The sequence below is a fragment of the Cyprinodon variegatus genome, unplaced genomic scaffold, assembly GCF_000732505.1.
Source record: "Cyprinodon variegatus isolate N-32 unplaced genomic scaffold, C_variegatus-1.0 Scaffold225, whole genome shotgun sequence".
In the NCBI taxonomy this organism is placed as follows: Eukaryota; Metazoa; Chordata; class Actinopteri; order Cyprinodontiformes; family Cyprinodontidae; genus Cyprinodon; species Cyprinodon variegatus.
This window is the reverse complement of record NW_015150678.1, coordinates 203,396-220,405: the sequence shown is the minus strand read 5'-3', so window position 1 is coordinate 220,405 and position 17,010 is coordinate 203,396. Positions and strand designations below refer to the sequence as shown.

Below are 17,010 nucleotides of genomic sequence, written 5' to 3'. Positions count from 1 at the left end.
CAACTGCCCAATATTGCCTAATGGTAACCCCCCCCCCTGATCAAGCATCAGTGAGCCGCTTGGAAAGCTGGCAGGCTTGACGTCCAGAGGACAAACAGGAGGATGGGATTATGGACTGGATGTGACCTGCAGTAATTATCCCAGACGGAAATCCAAAAATAGTCAGGAAAACAAATCATGGAGGTCAAGTGTTTTCCATGACACCGTCTGCAGCCTGTGGACTCAGAAATCAGACCAGATTCAGTCTCAGCTCATTTAATCTTAATCTGACATGATAAAAATACAGCTTAAAAAAAATCAGGCAAAATATGTCAGTAAGCTGCTTCAAAAGTTTACATAGAGAAGCAAATTAAAATGTCTTTTAGCCCCTAATTTCAAAGCATTTATTAATTGTTTTATTTTGTGTGTGTGTGCAGAACAGATGAACCTGCATGTTAGGTATTGATAACCAACCTGAAGTGACTTATTTTACAAAACCTTGTAATATATATATATATATATATATATATATATATATATATATATATATATATATATATACAGTGCGTCCACATGTCACAGCTTCTTTTTAATAGCACAAACAGACCTAAAATTGTGAATATTTGTTCAGATAAATCCCATTATTAACCCCACCGTACGTACTTCCTTCTCGTAGTCCCGGTTGTCCAGGTGGCTCCTGGCCGTGAAGGGCAGGACTCTGTCCCGCTCGTATGAAGCTAACGGGGCTTTGGTGTGAGGGTCCACCGGGGTCTTCAGACACGAAGTCACCAGAATGTTGGTGCGGTGAGGATTCGCCATTGGTTAAAGTTATTATTTGTCGGTTAAACTGCTGATAAACTGAGTTATTACAGAGGAAACAAACGAGAGTCAAGCAGGCTCTGTTTCCAGGCAGCGGAAAGTGACCATAGCAACAGAGAAGCGTGGTTGCGAAGGAAGTGACGTTATATCCGGAAGTGATATTGTTTTTTGTTTTTTTTTTCACTTAAAGTCACACAACAATATATAAGCAAATAACAAACAAACAAATAAATATGCCAGGGGGTATGTCATAATAAACAAGTACAGTTAGGAGAAAAAAAACATGCAATTATACAAACATATGCGCTGGGGAGTGTCATATATATATATGTGTATGTATTATACAAATAAATATATCTTCTACAACATTAAATTGTCTAGAATTTCTAGTTGGGAACAGATTGTTATAGTTTTTTGAGCTTTCTGGAAGTAATATTGGTAAGGTTTCCTTTTCTCAAAAACAAAAACAAAAATGAGTCACATGTAATTTTTGGCAGAACATGCAAAATAGAAAATATAACACCATTTAATATAAATCACATACTATCATACAAAAATGATATTGCGAAAGATTTATCGGACATGATCAATATTGTCATGAGTATGGGAAAATATCATATACATGTATGTAAATGGAAAAATCAAGAACCTTCAGTTATATGTTTTAAAAATGAACTCAAATTCTTCTATTCATCTTTATCCTTGTTAGCAGACAAATATGGACATATACAAAAGCTATGTAACGACATGTCACGATTTCTTGTGTTTTAACTCAAGTTAACATGATTTGTCTCACTGCCTAAATAAGTATGTCTCTGTTAATTGTTGATTTTGAATTCTACATATGTCATGTTTAATATGATTTATTATAAATGCCTGTTATTTTATTTTTTTTCTGTTAATTTAATTGTACCTTCTTCCTTTGCCTTGCAAAAGTTAAGTCGTTTTTTTTCTGTAAAAACGCTAAATGGAGATTCCTACTGAAACATGTAATTAATGTTATAAACAATAAAGTTGAGGAAAAAAAAGAAAGAAAAAAACCCCTTTATTTAACCAGTATTTTACGGAAGAGGATTAGGGCCACTGAAAAAAATAAAATAAAAAAGTTAACAGATTTTTAAATTTTATTTAAAGCCAGAATTCTGAGAAAAAAGTCAGAATTCTAAGATTTAAGTCAGAATTCTGACTTTTTTCCCATACTAAATTGAAATAAAATTTTAAAATCAGTAAACTTTTTTTTTTTCCAGTGGCCCTAATCCTCTNCATATCTTAATACAGAAGAAACACAAATATAAACAGAGAGGGAACAATAATAATAGTAAAATAATAAAATAATAATAATAAAGGGGCAACATTATATTATACATAGATTCAAGAACAGGGCGTTAAACCAGCAGATTAAATTTACTCACGAAAGAAAGAAAATTACAAGCACTTTTTGTTCTTACAAATTCTAAAGATTTAACATAAGATTTTGTCTCATTTTTCCAATGGGATATAACTGGTTTATATTCTAAGTAACAGCATTTGTGTAAATAAAATGTAACTAATAGAATAAAAATATTAATACCAAAATTATGTTGAATTTTCGCAACTATACCAAATAAAGCTACTCTTATGGTAAAATCAGGTAACTTAATTCCTTTAGATTGGATCCACATCAGAAAGTCAAGCTGAAAGCTTTGGACTATAGAGCAATCCAAGAACAGCTGTTCCAGACTTTCACTTTCAACCAATATTAGTAAAGTTAACAAAGATAAATCTTCCAAAAAGGCACATTCTTAAATACTATTATCTCTGAAGGGGATTTTTTAAATTCATTCATTAAGCTAACCTAAGATGCATGGCTTTTTGATGTACCCATGGGCTCTCTGTAGGAGGCATAAAAAGAAAAACCCACAATCTCCTTTTACTAAATAAATACAACAAAAAGTTTAAAACCAGGCCCTTAATTTCTGCCACTTTTCTTCATTTTGTATTTTTATTGACCCATTCCTGCTGTTCAACCTTACACTTTTGTTTTATTTCTTTCAGTTTTTCAATACAATTGTTCCTGTTTGCTTTTATAATAAAAAACAAAACAGAACAAAAAAACAGGGAAAAATAAACACATCTTTTGAACCAGATTTAAGAAATATACGGTATATGAAATAATTATTTTTTTTTATATACTTTAATAAGGGTTTTATTCCTGAATTAAGGGTAGACCAACTTTTCTCAGATGTTTAGAATACTGGAAGATATTAGCAATATTTGCGGTTTACAATATCCAAACAATTTAAAATGAGGGTATTTATCCCATTTAAAGGTCAGATACAAACATTTTCCCCATGCCATGATAGATAGACCTCTAGTCTTCTAAGGTGTGACTATACTTAAGATGGCCCATGTGCTGGAAAAAAGAAAATACTTTCTTACTTTAAAAAATAGATCGATATCGATAGAAAATTTAAATAACTTAGTTGCCTCATTTATGCTCACATAATCCTCTTGCTGCAGCAAAGTTTATGCAAGGCCACATAATTCGATTTATCATAAATCAAGTCATTAACTAGCAGACTTTTTGAAGAGGTCTTATGTTAAAACATTTAACTTTTTAATGTTCTCCCAATTTTAGTTATTTTTATTTTAATTAGATTATCACAATTAACTCATTTGGGATTCTTTTCTAATTTATTTGATTTTTGTCATGGAAAAAAAAAAGTCTGATACCGTCTAGATGGGGATAAGGAGTGGGTAACAGTAGAGAAGCTGCAGAGGTGCGTTAAACTAGGACTCTGCTTCCTGGGTGGTCAGGGTTGATGAAGACTGACAAAATAGCACTAGAAAGTTCTAGAAAGAAGAGCTGCATCATCTAAAGTGGGATGGATGTCGACTCTCTCTGAATTATATATGTTTTTCTTTATTTTTATTATTATTATATTATATTATTTTTCTTTATTTAGCTATGATTTTAGAACCAGTTGTAAGTAATCCAAAAAGCACGTCAAGAAATACGTTTCTGAAAAGCTTTACAATTATAATTAAGGCAAAATAATCAAATAATTGCTACATTAAACATAAAAACTTTCATTATTCTGCTGTAGGAAAAAAAAAAGAAAAGGAAACCAGGCTGGAGTGTCAACAAAAAAAAGCCTTTTTTTATTTAAATTAGGCAAAGTAACAACTACAGTGGAAATCTGAGCAGACAGATGGCAAAGGTCTTTTGATCCCTCACAGAACGAACAGACTTCATATCTTCACTGGACAGACCTATCGGGTGTTCACCTGAAACACAAATAAAACTTTTCAGCCAAAAGTCATTCTGTAAAATCAAATAACAGTAAAACTGTAGATTACTTACCACATCATCAATCTTGAGAATGCTGCGGACCGTTTCTGTGGCCAGAGTAAGTGCGCTGATAGAAACCAGCAGAGGCTGAACCACCAGTTCCTCCAGGATGTTGGAGATTCCTCCCTATGACACAGAGAAACAGAAACCTCTGTTAAATCAAAACCATCAAAAGGTCCCAAAACTTGCCCGCTTTCTAAAACCCATGTGAAAAAACAGCTGCAGTACAGCTAGCTCATTGCTAGCAGAAGGTAAGCATGCTAACCTTGCGGACGTTGATGCCGGCCATCTTGTCTCCGTGTGCGTGCCTGTTTCGGAGCTCCGTCACCGTGGAGATGGGATTGAGGCCTGCGTTCTCAGCAAGCGTGGAGGGTATCACCTCCAGGGCGTCGGCATACGCCCGCACGCAGTAGGCCTCCATGCCACCCAGGGAGCGCGAGTACTCTGCCAGACGCACCGCCAGCTCGATCTCTGGAGCTCCACCTCCTGCTATCAGAGCCCTGAAAGACATCGAACCGATTAGCATTACAGCCAAATTCTATGACTCCCTCCAAACCAGGATCTGCTGTTAATGTGAGAAGGCCCTCCAGCCAAGTTGCAGAAACAACCAGGAGTTAATAAGCGGTGAGCTTTCTGCGTTATTGTTCCTCTGTTTGTTACGCCCCTGCAGGAGGAACCAAAGCAGGAGCGCCTTTGTCAGAGGATGCATGGCAGAGCCAGCGTTAAAAAAATAAAAAGTTATCATTTAAATTAGCAGAAAGGACCGACCTCTTCTTGACCAAGCAGCGAATCACACACAGCGCGTCATGGATGGAACGCTCCGCCTCCTCGATCACAAGCTTGTTGGATCCCCGAACAACGATGCTAACAGTCTTCCCTGGGCTGCTGCAGCCTGTGATCTTAAATAAGCAACGGCAAAAAGGTACAAAACAACCTCAATCTTTACTGAATTATTATTCATCAGCATCTTATTCGATAAAACAAGAGAATAGAGAAGTGAGATGGAGGGAAAAAAGAAACGAGTTCAACATTTTAACAGATCTAACCTGAAGAGTGCGGCATCCATATATATTTATACTCCTATAATAAGTCTAAAGGATTTTGTTAGCTTATAAAAAAGTATCCAAGATGGACTTATATTTGCTTTCATCATCTCCCCATTAACTTTGAACAGTGAGCCGATCGGCTGCAGAAAAGGATTCTTGCAGCAGGATGTGATGACTGACAGGTTTCAGAGAGGGAATGTCGTGTTCAGAGCTGCTTTCTATGGTGGCCCTGAAGTGTAAACTGCAACTATAAATCTAAAAGTGCAACTGCATTAAGGAAAACACAACTACATTAACCTACCGGAAAAGGTAGGTACCAGTGGGAAACATGAGGCATCGCTGATTGGACGACGGCGCCGTTTGACCCTTGAACCTAAAGTCATTCTGCCTGCTGCGGCTTTTGAAAACATGGATATTGTCGGCGCCCCAAACATAGCTGCCGTTATCCAGGAATATTTTGAATCAGGACATACGTACGAGGTGATACTGGATATGCTCAAGACTAATCACCAAATTTCAGTTAGTATCCATGTTTTCAAAAGCCGCGGCAGGCAGAATGACTTCCGGTTCAAGGATCAAACGGCGCCGTCGTCCAATCAGCGATGTCTCATGTTTCCCATGAGAAACATGACTTTCCAGTGTGGTTCTTAAAAACTTTGATTTATAAATACATAAATAATGATGATATAGAATCTAGATATGAAAGTAATGCAGGTTTTATCAGTTTGTTTCGTCTTATTGACTCCTTTTGATAAAGTTCCACAACAGAATCACAATCAAAGCACAAGAAATACATTTTCTTATTAAGTTTGAAACTATGTTCGAAAATATTAAGATCCCACCAAGGGAAATCTAAACACCCTCTTTCATGGAAAAGTACAAAAATTTTCTAAACCTACAAAAAATAAAGAAATTATTCTTTACAAATAAAATCCTACATAAATATTGATTTCTTTCAAAAGGTGATGCAATGTTAGTGGCTCAAACTGAGGGTCAAAGTGGCTCTTTGGACTCTAAAGGCTGCAGATTTCTAATCTAGCAGGACTTCCAATGGCTTCCATTCAACAATAGAGTCCTTCTTGCCAATGAGATGTTCAGAGGTTTGTGTTTTTAAAGTGACTGAATCTTAAAAAAAGGGACTTTAGGAATCGCATAAAAAGCCTGGTAGATAATAACAAACCTGCTTTGTTTTTAATTTCCTCATTGAACATAAAAGGACTGACCTTGACGAGTTTCCCAGATCCGTCTAGGTTGACCTCCTCGGCCAGTTCGGCGGTTCCAAGCATCTCGGGGGTGAAGTGGTCGATGTGGGCGATGGGTTTCGTTCCAATGGTCTGAAGCAAAGGAAGGGACTCAATTTATTCAACAACTACTGAAGTTTCTGCAGTTTCTAAGAAACATGGAGGCGGGTTAGAAAATACATGAGACATTTAGATGGAGTTGTTGGTTTTCTGACTAAATCTCCAATATATCCAGATTAAATTTTTCAGCGAGTGCTGTTGTAGGAGGTATAAGGTGAACCGTGGAAGGTTGGAGAACCCACCTTGCAGATGAACTCAATGTCCTCCCTTTCAATTTCCTTCACCACCATGATCTTCATTTTGTTGAGGAAGTGCAGAGCGAGGTCACTCAGAGCATCTCTGTGACAGAAACATTTGGAGTCAGAACATCCCAAAGTGAGAGGACCCTGTGATGTAATCGTTGTGAACTTCTGTACCTGAGGATGGACTTCTGGATGAGCAGCACATTGCAGCCGGCTTTCTTGATCTGCTTCACCAAATTGAGGATGTAGGCCCGCTCCTCCCGCAGCACACGGTCCATTTGAGCGTAGTCTGATACCACGATCTGGTTGTCCATCTGCAATCCACACAGAACAGGAGGGAAAAAAAAAAAAAGATTAAATATTTCCCAGGAGTTTTGTTGATAGTTTCATGTTGATGAGGAAATTATCTAAAGGTTTGGGCAAACATAGGTCTGCACACATAAAAAATAAAAGATGAGTGTATATATACACACAAAGGGAAAAAAAAAGTCAAAGAAGAAGAATCTTGCTTTGACTTAAAAAAAAAAAAAAAAAAGAAGGAAAATGGAGGTCTACACTTTTAAAAATCTTTCCCCCATATTTAACAGATGAAGATGAATCCCCAAAAAACAGCTCATTTAAAACGGCAGCTCTAATAGATCACAATGTCTTTATTTTAAGGTAACAAAAAGATCCCGGCACCTGAAATCTGGTTCAGATTTTAGCATCAAAATATTTATATTCATTTAAATGCAGCAACAAAAAATATTTTAAGACACCCCCCCAAAAAAAAAAAAACTGATATAACACAGACTAGTCAAATTGATTAAAGTTTTCTAACTAAGGAAAACCGGCTGATCGATTAATTGACTCTTCAGCAATCCCTCACACTAAGCATGCTTGTAGCGACAGTGGAGAAGAAAACTCCTTTTTAACAGGAAGAATCCTCCAGCAGAACCAGGCTCAGTGAGACCGGCCATCTGCTGAGGTTTTAAAATATTGCTGAAGCCCCAGCCAATGCAGGGTGTCTATTTAGGGCGTGACTGGAGCTGTTCTGTTTGGAGCCGAGTCCCGTTAAGGTGGTCAGGAAATAGAAAGGGATTTAGAGAAGTGTTTGTCACTTATTGAGCCCCCTGATGCTTGAATAAACAAACACAACTGCTTTAAATTGGGTTAATTGTCATGGTAACTTAGACTAAGACAAACTTTGTCATTTTGTATAAACAGAACGTATACAACCTGAAATGTTGTTTTGTACAGCTCTCATGACTTTTACATTTTCTTAAAAGGCAGCAGTGATCAAATGTAAACACTGCGGGAGAAAAAACATGGGGCAAAACAAAAACGCATTGATATGCAGCGTGATGCAGAGTCTGTGACGTGATTTAGAGTTTTTTCTACATTCAGCTCTCTGATGGCGGTGGGAAAGAAGCTGTTGCAGAATCTGCTGCACCTGCAGTGAAAGCTGCGAAGCCTCTTTCCAGAGGGCAGCAGGGAGAACAGTCTCAGACTGAGTCAGGCTCAGAGCTAGCCAGCTTATGTAGCCCAAATGAAAACAACAGAAGCCAGTTTATCAAACAACAAACCTTCTGGATGGTGACAGTTTGTTTACTTTAAGGTCTGAGACTCTGAAATAAATTCAGATTATCCCCTAAACACAACAAACCCAAATAGAATATAGAGATATTGAGCCTCTGGCCTTGATCAATGCCTCAGGCCCTAAAACTGGCTGGCCAAACACAACGCAGCGATGTGTTTTTAATTTTTGGATGCAAAGCGGGCGGGGTTTCGACGACAAGGCTGCACGAAACTGGAGAAGCACAACAAGGAAGATGGCAACAACTACTGAACAGTTCTGGTTTGACTCAGCTTTGGAATCATTTTTGGAAGGATTAGACTTGTGGTTTTCGTTGAAACGTGAGCAAGAAGAGAAGGACGTATTCGCCGTTTTACTGAGAGGCTGTTTATCTACACTCCCCCACCAGCTTTCTGTCGCACTTCCTACGTCACAGTCAGTTGCGCTCATTGGTCAGAGCGTTGGCCAATAGGAACAGACAGCGGTTGTTCTCAACAATCTTCCAAGGTCTCATTCTTCGGGGCCAGACTAAATTACACATTTAATCTCACGTTTAGTCTGGTTTATCAGGCTACCTCTTGTTGGTTGATGTGATTAAAGACCAAAAATTGTAAATTTATTTTATACCGCAGCACAGAAATCTAGTAAAGTGAAAACAAATCAGTTCTGATCCCAGACAGAGAGATTCATCCATCTCTAAAAGAGGAATCATTCTGATCTCAGACATTCTGGTTTCTATTTAATCCGCCAACTTACATCAGTTTTGGGAGGGGACAGGCAGAACTGGATGAGGCCAATTTTAGCCTTCTCCACACGGGTCACACCGGTGTTGGCCACCCTCTGAGTGAGCACCAGTCCCTCCACCAGCTCACAGTCATCAATGGTTCCTCTGGGAACAAAAACACACAATTAAAAAAAACTGCTGCCACAAGCAAAACTGTTTAGAACAAGAGAAGAGAAATGAGGCACACTCACCCAAGCTTCTTGGTGATCTTAATGTCATGCAGGTCGACCCCGGTGGCTGTGGCCGGGTCGATGACGCGCATCACTGCGTCCACGCTCATGGGCGCCAGCAAGCTGGAGTACTGCGACACCACCTTAGAGCACAGCGATGTTGTGGCGCTGTTGAGAAGCGTCTCGCGGTCGCCCAGCTCCACCGGGCGGCTCATGGCGGTCAGCACCTCCACGCCTTTATCCACGGCCTTCTGGAACGACTCCGAGATGATGGTGGGGTGGATACCTGACCAATCACAGGGCAGAAAACACAAAGCTGAAACCAAACATCTCAAAACGGTTCGGAGAGCAAAAACGCAGATAAAAGTTTTACAAAACAAGCTTCTACGACACATAGGAAAAAAAATCCAAACAGAGTAATTGCTGCTGGTCTGACCTTTCTGCAGCAGTTTGGAGCAGGCATCCAGCAGCGCTCCAGCAATCACCACCACAGAGGTGGTGCCATCACCGGCTTCTATGTCCTGGGCTTTGGACAGCTCCACCAACTGAAACACAGATCGGAAGAAAACGTCACCAACTCTGTCACCTCATTGGAAAAAAAGAAACAGGGCAAAGTAGCAGTCTCACCATTTTGGCAGCAGGGTGCAGCACCTGCATCTGCTTCAGGATGGTGGCTCCATCATTGGTGATGGTCACATCACCTTTCTCATCCTGGATCTGGAAAAAAACACAGCTTCAGCTCAATCATTTGGTTAAATCAGGACAGGAGGTAAAGAAACGTTCTCCCACTAACCATCTTGTCCATTCCTTTGGGGCCCAGACTGGTTCTGATGGCATCTGCAACAGCTGTCAATCAAACACAGGTTTAGTCAGATTGGGAAAAAAAACACACAACAACTGGATGGGAATTTCACCTCTACAGCAGAAAGATTGGATGAACAAGAAAAGTAGATAGTTTGATCATTTTATCATCCTGAGACATTTTTATGTTAAAAGACTAAAGGGCAAAAATAAGGACAATGTGATAAGAGGCCATTTTGGTTCAAAATAAACAGTCATAATTTCCCTATAAAGGAAAATACTGAAATCTAGATCTTTGTAATTATAAACCTAACATTAGCCCAATAATCAAGATTTAGAAAAGAGCCATTAGAATAATATCATATATTATGAACCAACTAATTCTTTGCAGATTCATTTTCTTAAAAATTCATGGATATTATATATATTCAGAAATACTAAAGGTACTTTTTAGAGCAATGAACAGTTTCCTCTGTTTGTTTACAAGATTTATTTCAGTTGAGAAAAGAGGGATTGTCTATTTTTGAACCATGTAAAATGAGAACTAATATAAAAATAGACGAGTTTCTGTTTCGAAGGTTAAGCTGTGGAATGACCCTAACGCTGAATTGAAATTATTTAGTTATTGTAATAAGAAAATAATCTAATGTAAATTAATGCTTATGTTGCCAGCTGTAGCGGAAGGTAATCAAAGAACATAAGTGTGACATATATATATATCTATATATATATACACACACATTAACAATATTCTTTTTTTGTTGTTGTTAACACAAAGGCATTTACAAGCTGGAGGCTTCAGCTTCAATTCCTTTTTCAGATGATAGTTAAAATGATTCAATACAAATAAATCTTTCATGGTTAGAAGAGGTATTCGTGTATGCATGTATATGAGATTTAAAAAAAGTTCATTTACTTCCCCTATTTAGGTTTTCAAAGTTAAGAAGAAAGAACAGCTTTTCAATGCTTGGGTTTTAATTGATCCATGATGTAGTTTTTACTGGATTCTAAATTTCTAATTTCATTCAACAAAAGTCAAACAGATTTTGCAGTTTTGCTTTTTTTTTTTTATATCAAAACTGAAATGAGAGTCGTGAAAAATGTTAACACATCTAAAAACTCTTAGACTCATGCATAATACATGAAAAGAAGCTCAGGTTCTGTCTTTTGATTCTAATTACTTCTAGTATTCTAGTTTTATATTGTTAAAACACTAAACAGTACATTATTAACTTCCATGTCAGGCTGCCTGGCTGTGTGTTTCCTGGACAGGGCCGCCTTTTACAGCTGCTTTTTGTATCTCTTGTTCTACTGGAGGTTTCTTCCTGTTAAAAGGGAGTTTTTCCTCTCCACTGTCGCTACAAGCATGCTTAGTGTGAGGGATTGCATTCGATTCAATGTGATCAACTGGTTTTCCTTAGATAGAAAACTTTGAATCAATCTAACCGTATTTTCTGGTTGAATTGTAAAGTGCCTTGAGGTGACGTGTTGTGAATTGGCACTTTAGAAATAAACCAAATTGAATTATTTCATTCTTTATCATTTAACTCTTGATTAATATATTATTTTTATACACCCTTCTAAGGTCCACATTTGACAATTTTTTTTCTATAATCTTTTTGCTGCTGTAAACACCAGAATTTCCCCATTGGGGGAAAATAAAGAGATTTTTTATTTTATTCTAATTAAAATTGTAAATATAGGCAGATTTTAAGCGCCATGACTTTGAGGATTGTTTTCTGTGGCTTCTGTAATGCACAGTTTTATTTTTCCCTACTAAGATCACAGTTCTTAAGAACCTTAAATGATTGATGTAATGAGCATTTACAATTAGGGGCCTAAGGATATGGGCCCCCAAGGCTGTAAATCCTACTTTGTCCAAAGCCTCCAAAATATTATTAAAAGTAAAATGATTAAATTGTATTTATGCCAACAAAATACATGATTGAGAAACAAACAGTACTGAAGTAGTTTTGTTTAGCCTCTCAGTTTAATGCATGCGTAGATCAGTCCAGGCCCTCTGATGCACCAGTCTTCCAAGTGCTAAGATGATATTGACCAGTCATGGACATCAGCAGCCAAACACCCATTATTGAATGATTCCAGAGAAGCTTCCAGACTCATACGGGACATTTTAATTGCAGTTTTTTTATTTAACACTGAGAAAAAATAAATAAAGCCCGAATTAAATCTCTAAAATACTGAAAATAACGCTGCCGAACCGGAACCGCCCCGAGCAGACCCACCATCCGCAGGTCCAGAGACCCTTTAGCATTCCGGCCTACCTTTGGCAGCAGATATGTTGCTGAAGCGGATCTGGGCCGGCTTGTCGCGGTCCACATACGCCCCTCCTTTGTTGCCCCCTTTCGGCATCGCCATGGCTTCAGGCATTTCGTCTTAATATCCGATGGGAAATATTGATATGAAGCTTAAGAGGTGAATAGATGAAGGCTCGTGGCTAGAAACCCGCGGTTCGGCCTCGGATGGACTTAGATTGAGGCGTGATCCCCGGGTGCCGTTAGAAACTTCCAGAGCCACCGGCTGCCACAGAGGAAAGGAAGGACCCGGCTGTCAAGACCCCGACGCATGGAGATGACGTAATCAGGCAGTATGTGTCGAGCGGTGATTTAAAAATAATGTTTTTTTGTTTTGAATATGACTTAACTTGCATAATTTTTTTATAAGATTATAGTTTGAATTAAAATGTGTTTTAAATTACCCAATACCGTTTAATAAAGACATATATTATCTCCTAATTCTTTTCTGGTTTGATTAGTTTGGACTGCGGGAGCAGGCATGCAGAAAGCGCCTCACTGAAAAGCAAATGCTGCTCGGCTTCTTTCTATTCTTGTGTCCAGAATAAACTCCGTATCGGGTAGGTTCATTTCAGTTTCGGGTTATTTTTATTTTATTATTTTTTTATGTGAACTTCCTTTGAGTATGCTTCCCGATTTCCACTTCCCAAAGCTTACTGTTAGCTAGTTTTCAGAGTTTTAGATGTGCTCCTACTTCTATTACAGACATATCAATCAAATAATCCAGGTGCAATCTGTCAGAATATAATGAACTATCCTTTTTTATTATGTTTGACGGCTCTTCAAACATTTGCATACTGCTGTATCAGAATTAAATACACAGTTCCACACGTATTTAACGCTAAATGCTAACCTCTCACTACTTTAATATGTTGATATATTAACAGTATCCTTTAGGTTATGCCCCCTTGTGCAATTGATATAATGAAAGTAAGGCTGTAATTGGGATTTGAAAAGAAAGGGACACAAACAGCCTGAAATGAAATGAAATGAAATGCTCAGTCTGACCAGAGAACCCAAAAACTGTGACCAAGTAAGAGTAGCTCTGCTTTAACATGTTTTTACTCAAGTAAAAAAGTATTCGATAGAAAGGGTACTTGAGTACTGAGAAAGTTTTGGATAAAAACATCAGATTTAATGTTTATTAATGATGCTGGCAAACAGACTTTATGTTCAAGTTCTGGCATTTTCAAATGCCTGAAGAATACAAATAAAGGTCATAAATATGAAAGAACAAATTTATGCTGAAGAGATACTTTAACCAATTTTTTTTCAAAAATAAAACTTAGAAAACCTATGTTTACAGTGAGAACTGACAGGGTAACAAACTTCCAATGTTAATTCCAAAAAGGATAAAAAACAATCCACTGGACTTTGTTTCCAGGTTTTAAGACGTTTCGCTTCAAATCCAGGAATGAAGCCATCTATGTTAAGAAACAAAAAAAAAAAAACTTTAAACAGAGGGGGTGGGCTCAGGTTTCAGCTTTCAAAAACCTACAATTCAGCGATTGAGTTGATTCCTATGTTATCATGGCAGCCCCGCCCGCTTTACAGGGGGAAAGAGGACCCCGCCTCTTCAGCCAGGCCAACAATTCGCTTTAACGACCCCCGTTTCCCAGACATAGACAGGTATGGGGTATTGCAGGCTAACAAATAAACCCAAACAACCCCCATTCCAAAGGGTTGGACCCGTTCGTCCGGTTCAATTTGCATGTTTTCTAAGCCAAAACAAGGCTTTAAAAGGTCATTAAAAATATATATATTTAATTAGGGCCTTAATTGGCATTACATTTCATTAAATGTGATAATCGTGGCATTTAAAATCTTTATTCAAAATAAAAAAAAAAGTAAATAAAAACAATTTCGTCAGATATATTATATCAGATAGAACTTGTTCCGGTTGATCGTTTGCTCAGAAAGGAAGCCCGAGGCGGAGAAAAAGAGAATGGGGGGAAAATACAAATTTCAACAAAATTAACTGGAAAACGAGGAATTCAGACTTGGCTGCAGCCTGTTGACGGTAAAAAGATGAGGATTTTGCCTTGTTTATATGTATATATATATATATATATATATATATATATATATATATATATATATATATATATATGAATTTATATGAGAGTCATTAATACTTGTGATGGCATCAATTAGAGTTACTCATTCCTGTATAAAGCCTCCAACTCACTATTCTAAATGCTATTTCTGACATTTTGAATTGAAAAAGCTTCCTGGATGGGAAGCAAAACATCTTCAATCTTGGAAACAGAGTCCAGTGGATTGTTTTTTAACTTTTTTGGACTTTTATGACCTGGAGGATGACTCAGAATTACTGCTTACCTGATTTTGGAATAGTTCCCACTACTCACAGAGGACAGAGTAGTCAGAGATTTTAGTCAAGTAGGAGTAGTGATACTTTTTAAGAATACTACTAAATAAAAGTAAGAAGTACGGCACAGTAAACCGTCTCCTTAAAGTAAATATAACTAATTACTTCCTGCCTCTGTCTGTAGAAACCGAGTTCTAAGGTTTTTTTTCATTGAATTTTAGTTGAATTGATCAAATGTTGTTTCCCTTCCTGCAGATGACAGTGATGTTGCCTCTGAAGGAGAAGGATAAACCCATCGTCAAGAAGCTGCTGTCAGCTGGCTGCTGTGCTCGCTGTGTCCTCAGGTTCTGCTGCGTGAGCGTCCAGGCTGCTTATCGACAAGCACATCAGGTACCATTCTGCTGTTTTCTGTTTATTTCTAATGTATCCAGCTTAAAAAAATCAACATCCAGTGACATTTTGCAAATGTTTCATATTCTACAGGAGACGCTTAAAGAACTACAGGCTTTCATTAAAGAAAAGGAGACCAATGAAGCTCAGGATTCAATGCCTCAAACCTCCACCCATGAGATCATCAAATCCCATGATGCGGCGTTGTCTTTAGCTGTTGAAGAGCCTCCCTGTAAAAGAGCTAAGCCGGATCCCACAGAGACTGATGGGTCAGAGTCGGGTTCTGCCGCCCTGGTCTGTGTGGTGTGTTTGGGAATCCTTCAGGATTTATGTGGCCCAGCTCAGGCAAAAAAGGTGCGCACCTGTCCTAAAGTATTCTGTTTTTTTAATTAATGCATTTTGCTTTTAGATTTTTTAAAATGTCAGCAGCCGTACGGTTAAAATCCAGCCGTCCACTGGTGTTTTTTCATAGATTGCTGAGACAGTGAAGGCCGAAAACTACCAGTTTGACACGCTGGTCCTGTCCGTCTCTCTGCCGGCGCAGCTCTGTGTGCGTGAGGTCAGTACCTGTCAGACGACAACTTCTTTCATCTTGTTCTCCATCATGTGTCAATGTCATATTTCTAACCTTGCAGCACTCCTGTTGGCTCCACGTAAAGAAGGAAGTCAGGTAAAGATTTCTCTTCTGTTTAACATGTTGAGAGTCGTTGTCTCTAAAGATTTGGTCAGTCAGGGTTGATTTATCCTCACAGAGAGAAGGGATTAGTGCTGGACAAAGATGATGTCATCCAGGTGAAAGAGGCCTTCAAGTGGATCATCCAGGGGTTGGTCACAAAAGAGCTTGTCGGCGTTGCTGTGGTTGGTAAGGTAGGTCGCATCAAGACACTGAAAGCACAGCCGGTGGATATTAAACTCTCAGTGAAAATAAATGTTAAATTAAACTTGCATACCTGCTGAAACAAAATACAAAACAAATGACAAAAAAAGCAAAAAAGAAAAGAAATACAAAACATTCCTTCTAAATTATCTGGAGATTTCCCATAAAAGATAAATACAATGCTTTGCAAAAGTGATTTTTCACTGGTGCATAATTGTGATGTGAAAAGAACCAAGTTATCAACAGCTTTCATGACAGAAAAGGGAGAGAAAACTGTAGCACGTGTTTGTATTTAGCCCATATGGAATCCAAACCACTAACCCCACCAGATGTCCCATTTACAGTCTGTCACATGCAAACACTGCTTAGGTCACTTGATCTGATCAAAATATCCGCTTTGGCCTCCATGCAAAACGTGAGAGTTGAACACACTGCCTAAATATATCATGCCTTTTTTCATGCATGGTGGTGGCAGCATTATGCTGAGGGTTTATGGAGCTGAAAGCAGGGTCATCCTGAGAGAAAGTTTGTTTGCTCTTATCTTGGCATCAGAGTGAGGACCATATCTCTGATTTCACCATCGAACTGAGGACCGTTTGTACCAAACCAAGGACATCCGGCCCGTCCTTGGTGTTATTTTTACTGACTTCTTGATTTAGGACTAAAATGACTCGAGTTATGTTTAACGTTGATCACTTGGAGTTGAGCTGCTCCCAGCCAGTAAACTATGCACTCGGGTTCAAACATTTTGACCAACCAGTTACGAAGAAAAGCGGCGACCTCTGAGCTCCTGAACCTGACAGATGTAGCATATCTGTAAAAAAACAACAGTATACTATATTTTAAATGAATGCAAATGGATCATAACCAATAAGGTCAATAGGCTAGTTCTCAGAAGATAGATACGACTCATGAAACAGCAGACAGAGACTAGAAGTTTGCAGTTGCGAGTGCCTTGTATTTATAGTGAGGAAAATTTTATACATATTTACAACAGCAGTGTAACATCCAAATGGCCATATAAAATGTGCAAAAGAGGAAAAAAATCAAAACAATAAAGAGGAAAAAAAT

At 38.2% G+C, this 17,010-nt stretch overlaps 3 protein-coding genes across 3 annotated transcripts in view; 1 reads left to right on the top strand and 2 right to left on the bottom strand.

The window, feature by feature from the left end:
- fam161a (family with sequence similarity 161 member A) overlaps positions 1-882 on the bottom strand; it is an 8,173-nt gene extending 7,291 nt beyond the window's left edge. Inside the window, exon 1 of the mRNA XM_015380934.1 lies at positions 643-882. Coding sequence (XP_015236420.1) covers positions 643-798 — 156 coding nt within the window. The 5' untranslated portion in view covers positions 799-882. The remainder of the gene's footprint in view (positions 1-642) is intronic.
- Positions 883-3,911: 3,029 nt separating this feature from the next.
- cct4 (chaperonin containing TCP1 subunit 4) lies at positions 3,912-12,588 on the bottom strand. The gene is made up of 13 exons (XM_015380957.1): positions 12,314-12,588; positions 10,021-10,073; positions 9,855-9,944; positions 9,664-9,772; positions 9,249-9,513; positions 9,030-9,162; positions 6,893-7,032; positions 6,719-6,815; positions 6,399-6,509; positions 4,898-5,028; positions 4,395-4,629; positions 4,142-4,255; positions 3,912-4,065 (listed from the first exon to the last, which is right to left on the bottom strand). Exons 1-13 carry the CDS (start codon positions 12,417-12,419, stop codon positions 4,051-4,053), a joined length of 1,599 nt encoding a protein of 532 aa, XP_015236443.1. The 5' UTR covers positions 12,420-12,588; the 3' UTR covers positions 3,912-4,050.
- Positions 12,498-17,010, top strand: part of pus10 (pseudouridylate synthase 10) — a 22,135-nt gene continuing 17,622 nt past the window's right edge. Inside the window, exons 1-7 of the mRNA XM_015380933.1 lie at positions 12,498-12,636; positions 12,805-12,903; positions 14,928-15,062; positions 15,156-15,416; positions 15,535-15,621; positions 15,698-15,732; positions 15,815-15,980. Of these exons, the coding sequence (XP_015236419.1) occupies positions 14,928-15,062; positions 15,156-15,416; positions 15,535-15,621; positions 15,698-15,732; positions 15,815-15,980 (684 nt within the window). The 5' untranslated portion in view covers positions 12,498-12,636; positions 12,805-12,903. The remainder of the gene's footprint in view (positions 12,637-12,804; positions 12,904-14,927; positions 15,063-15,155; positions 15,417-15,534; positions 15,622-15,697; positions 15,733-15,814; positions 15,981-17,010) is intronic.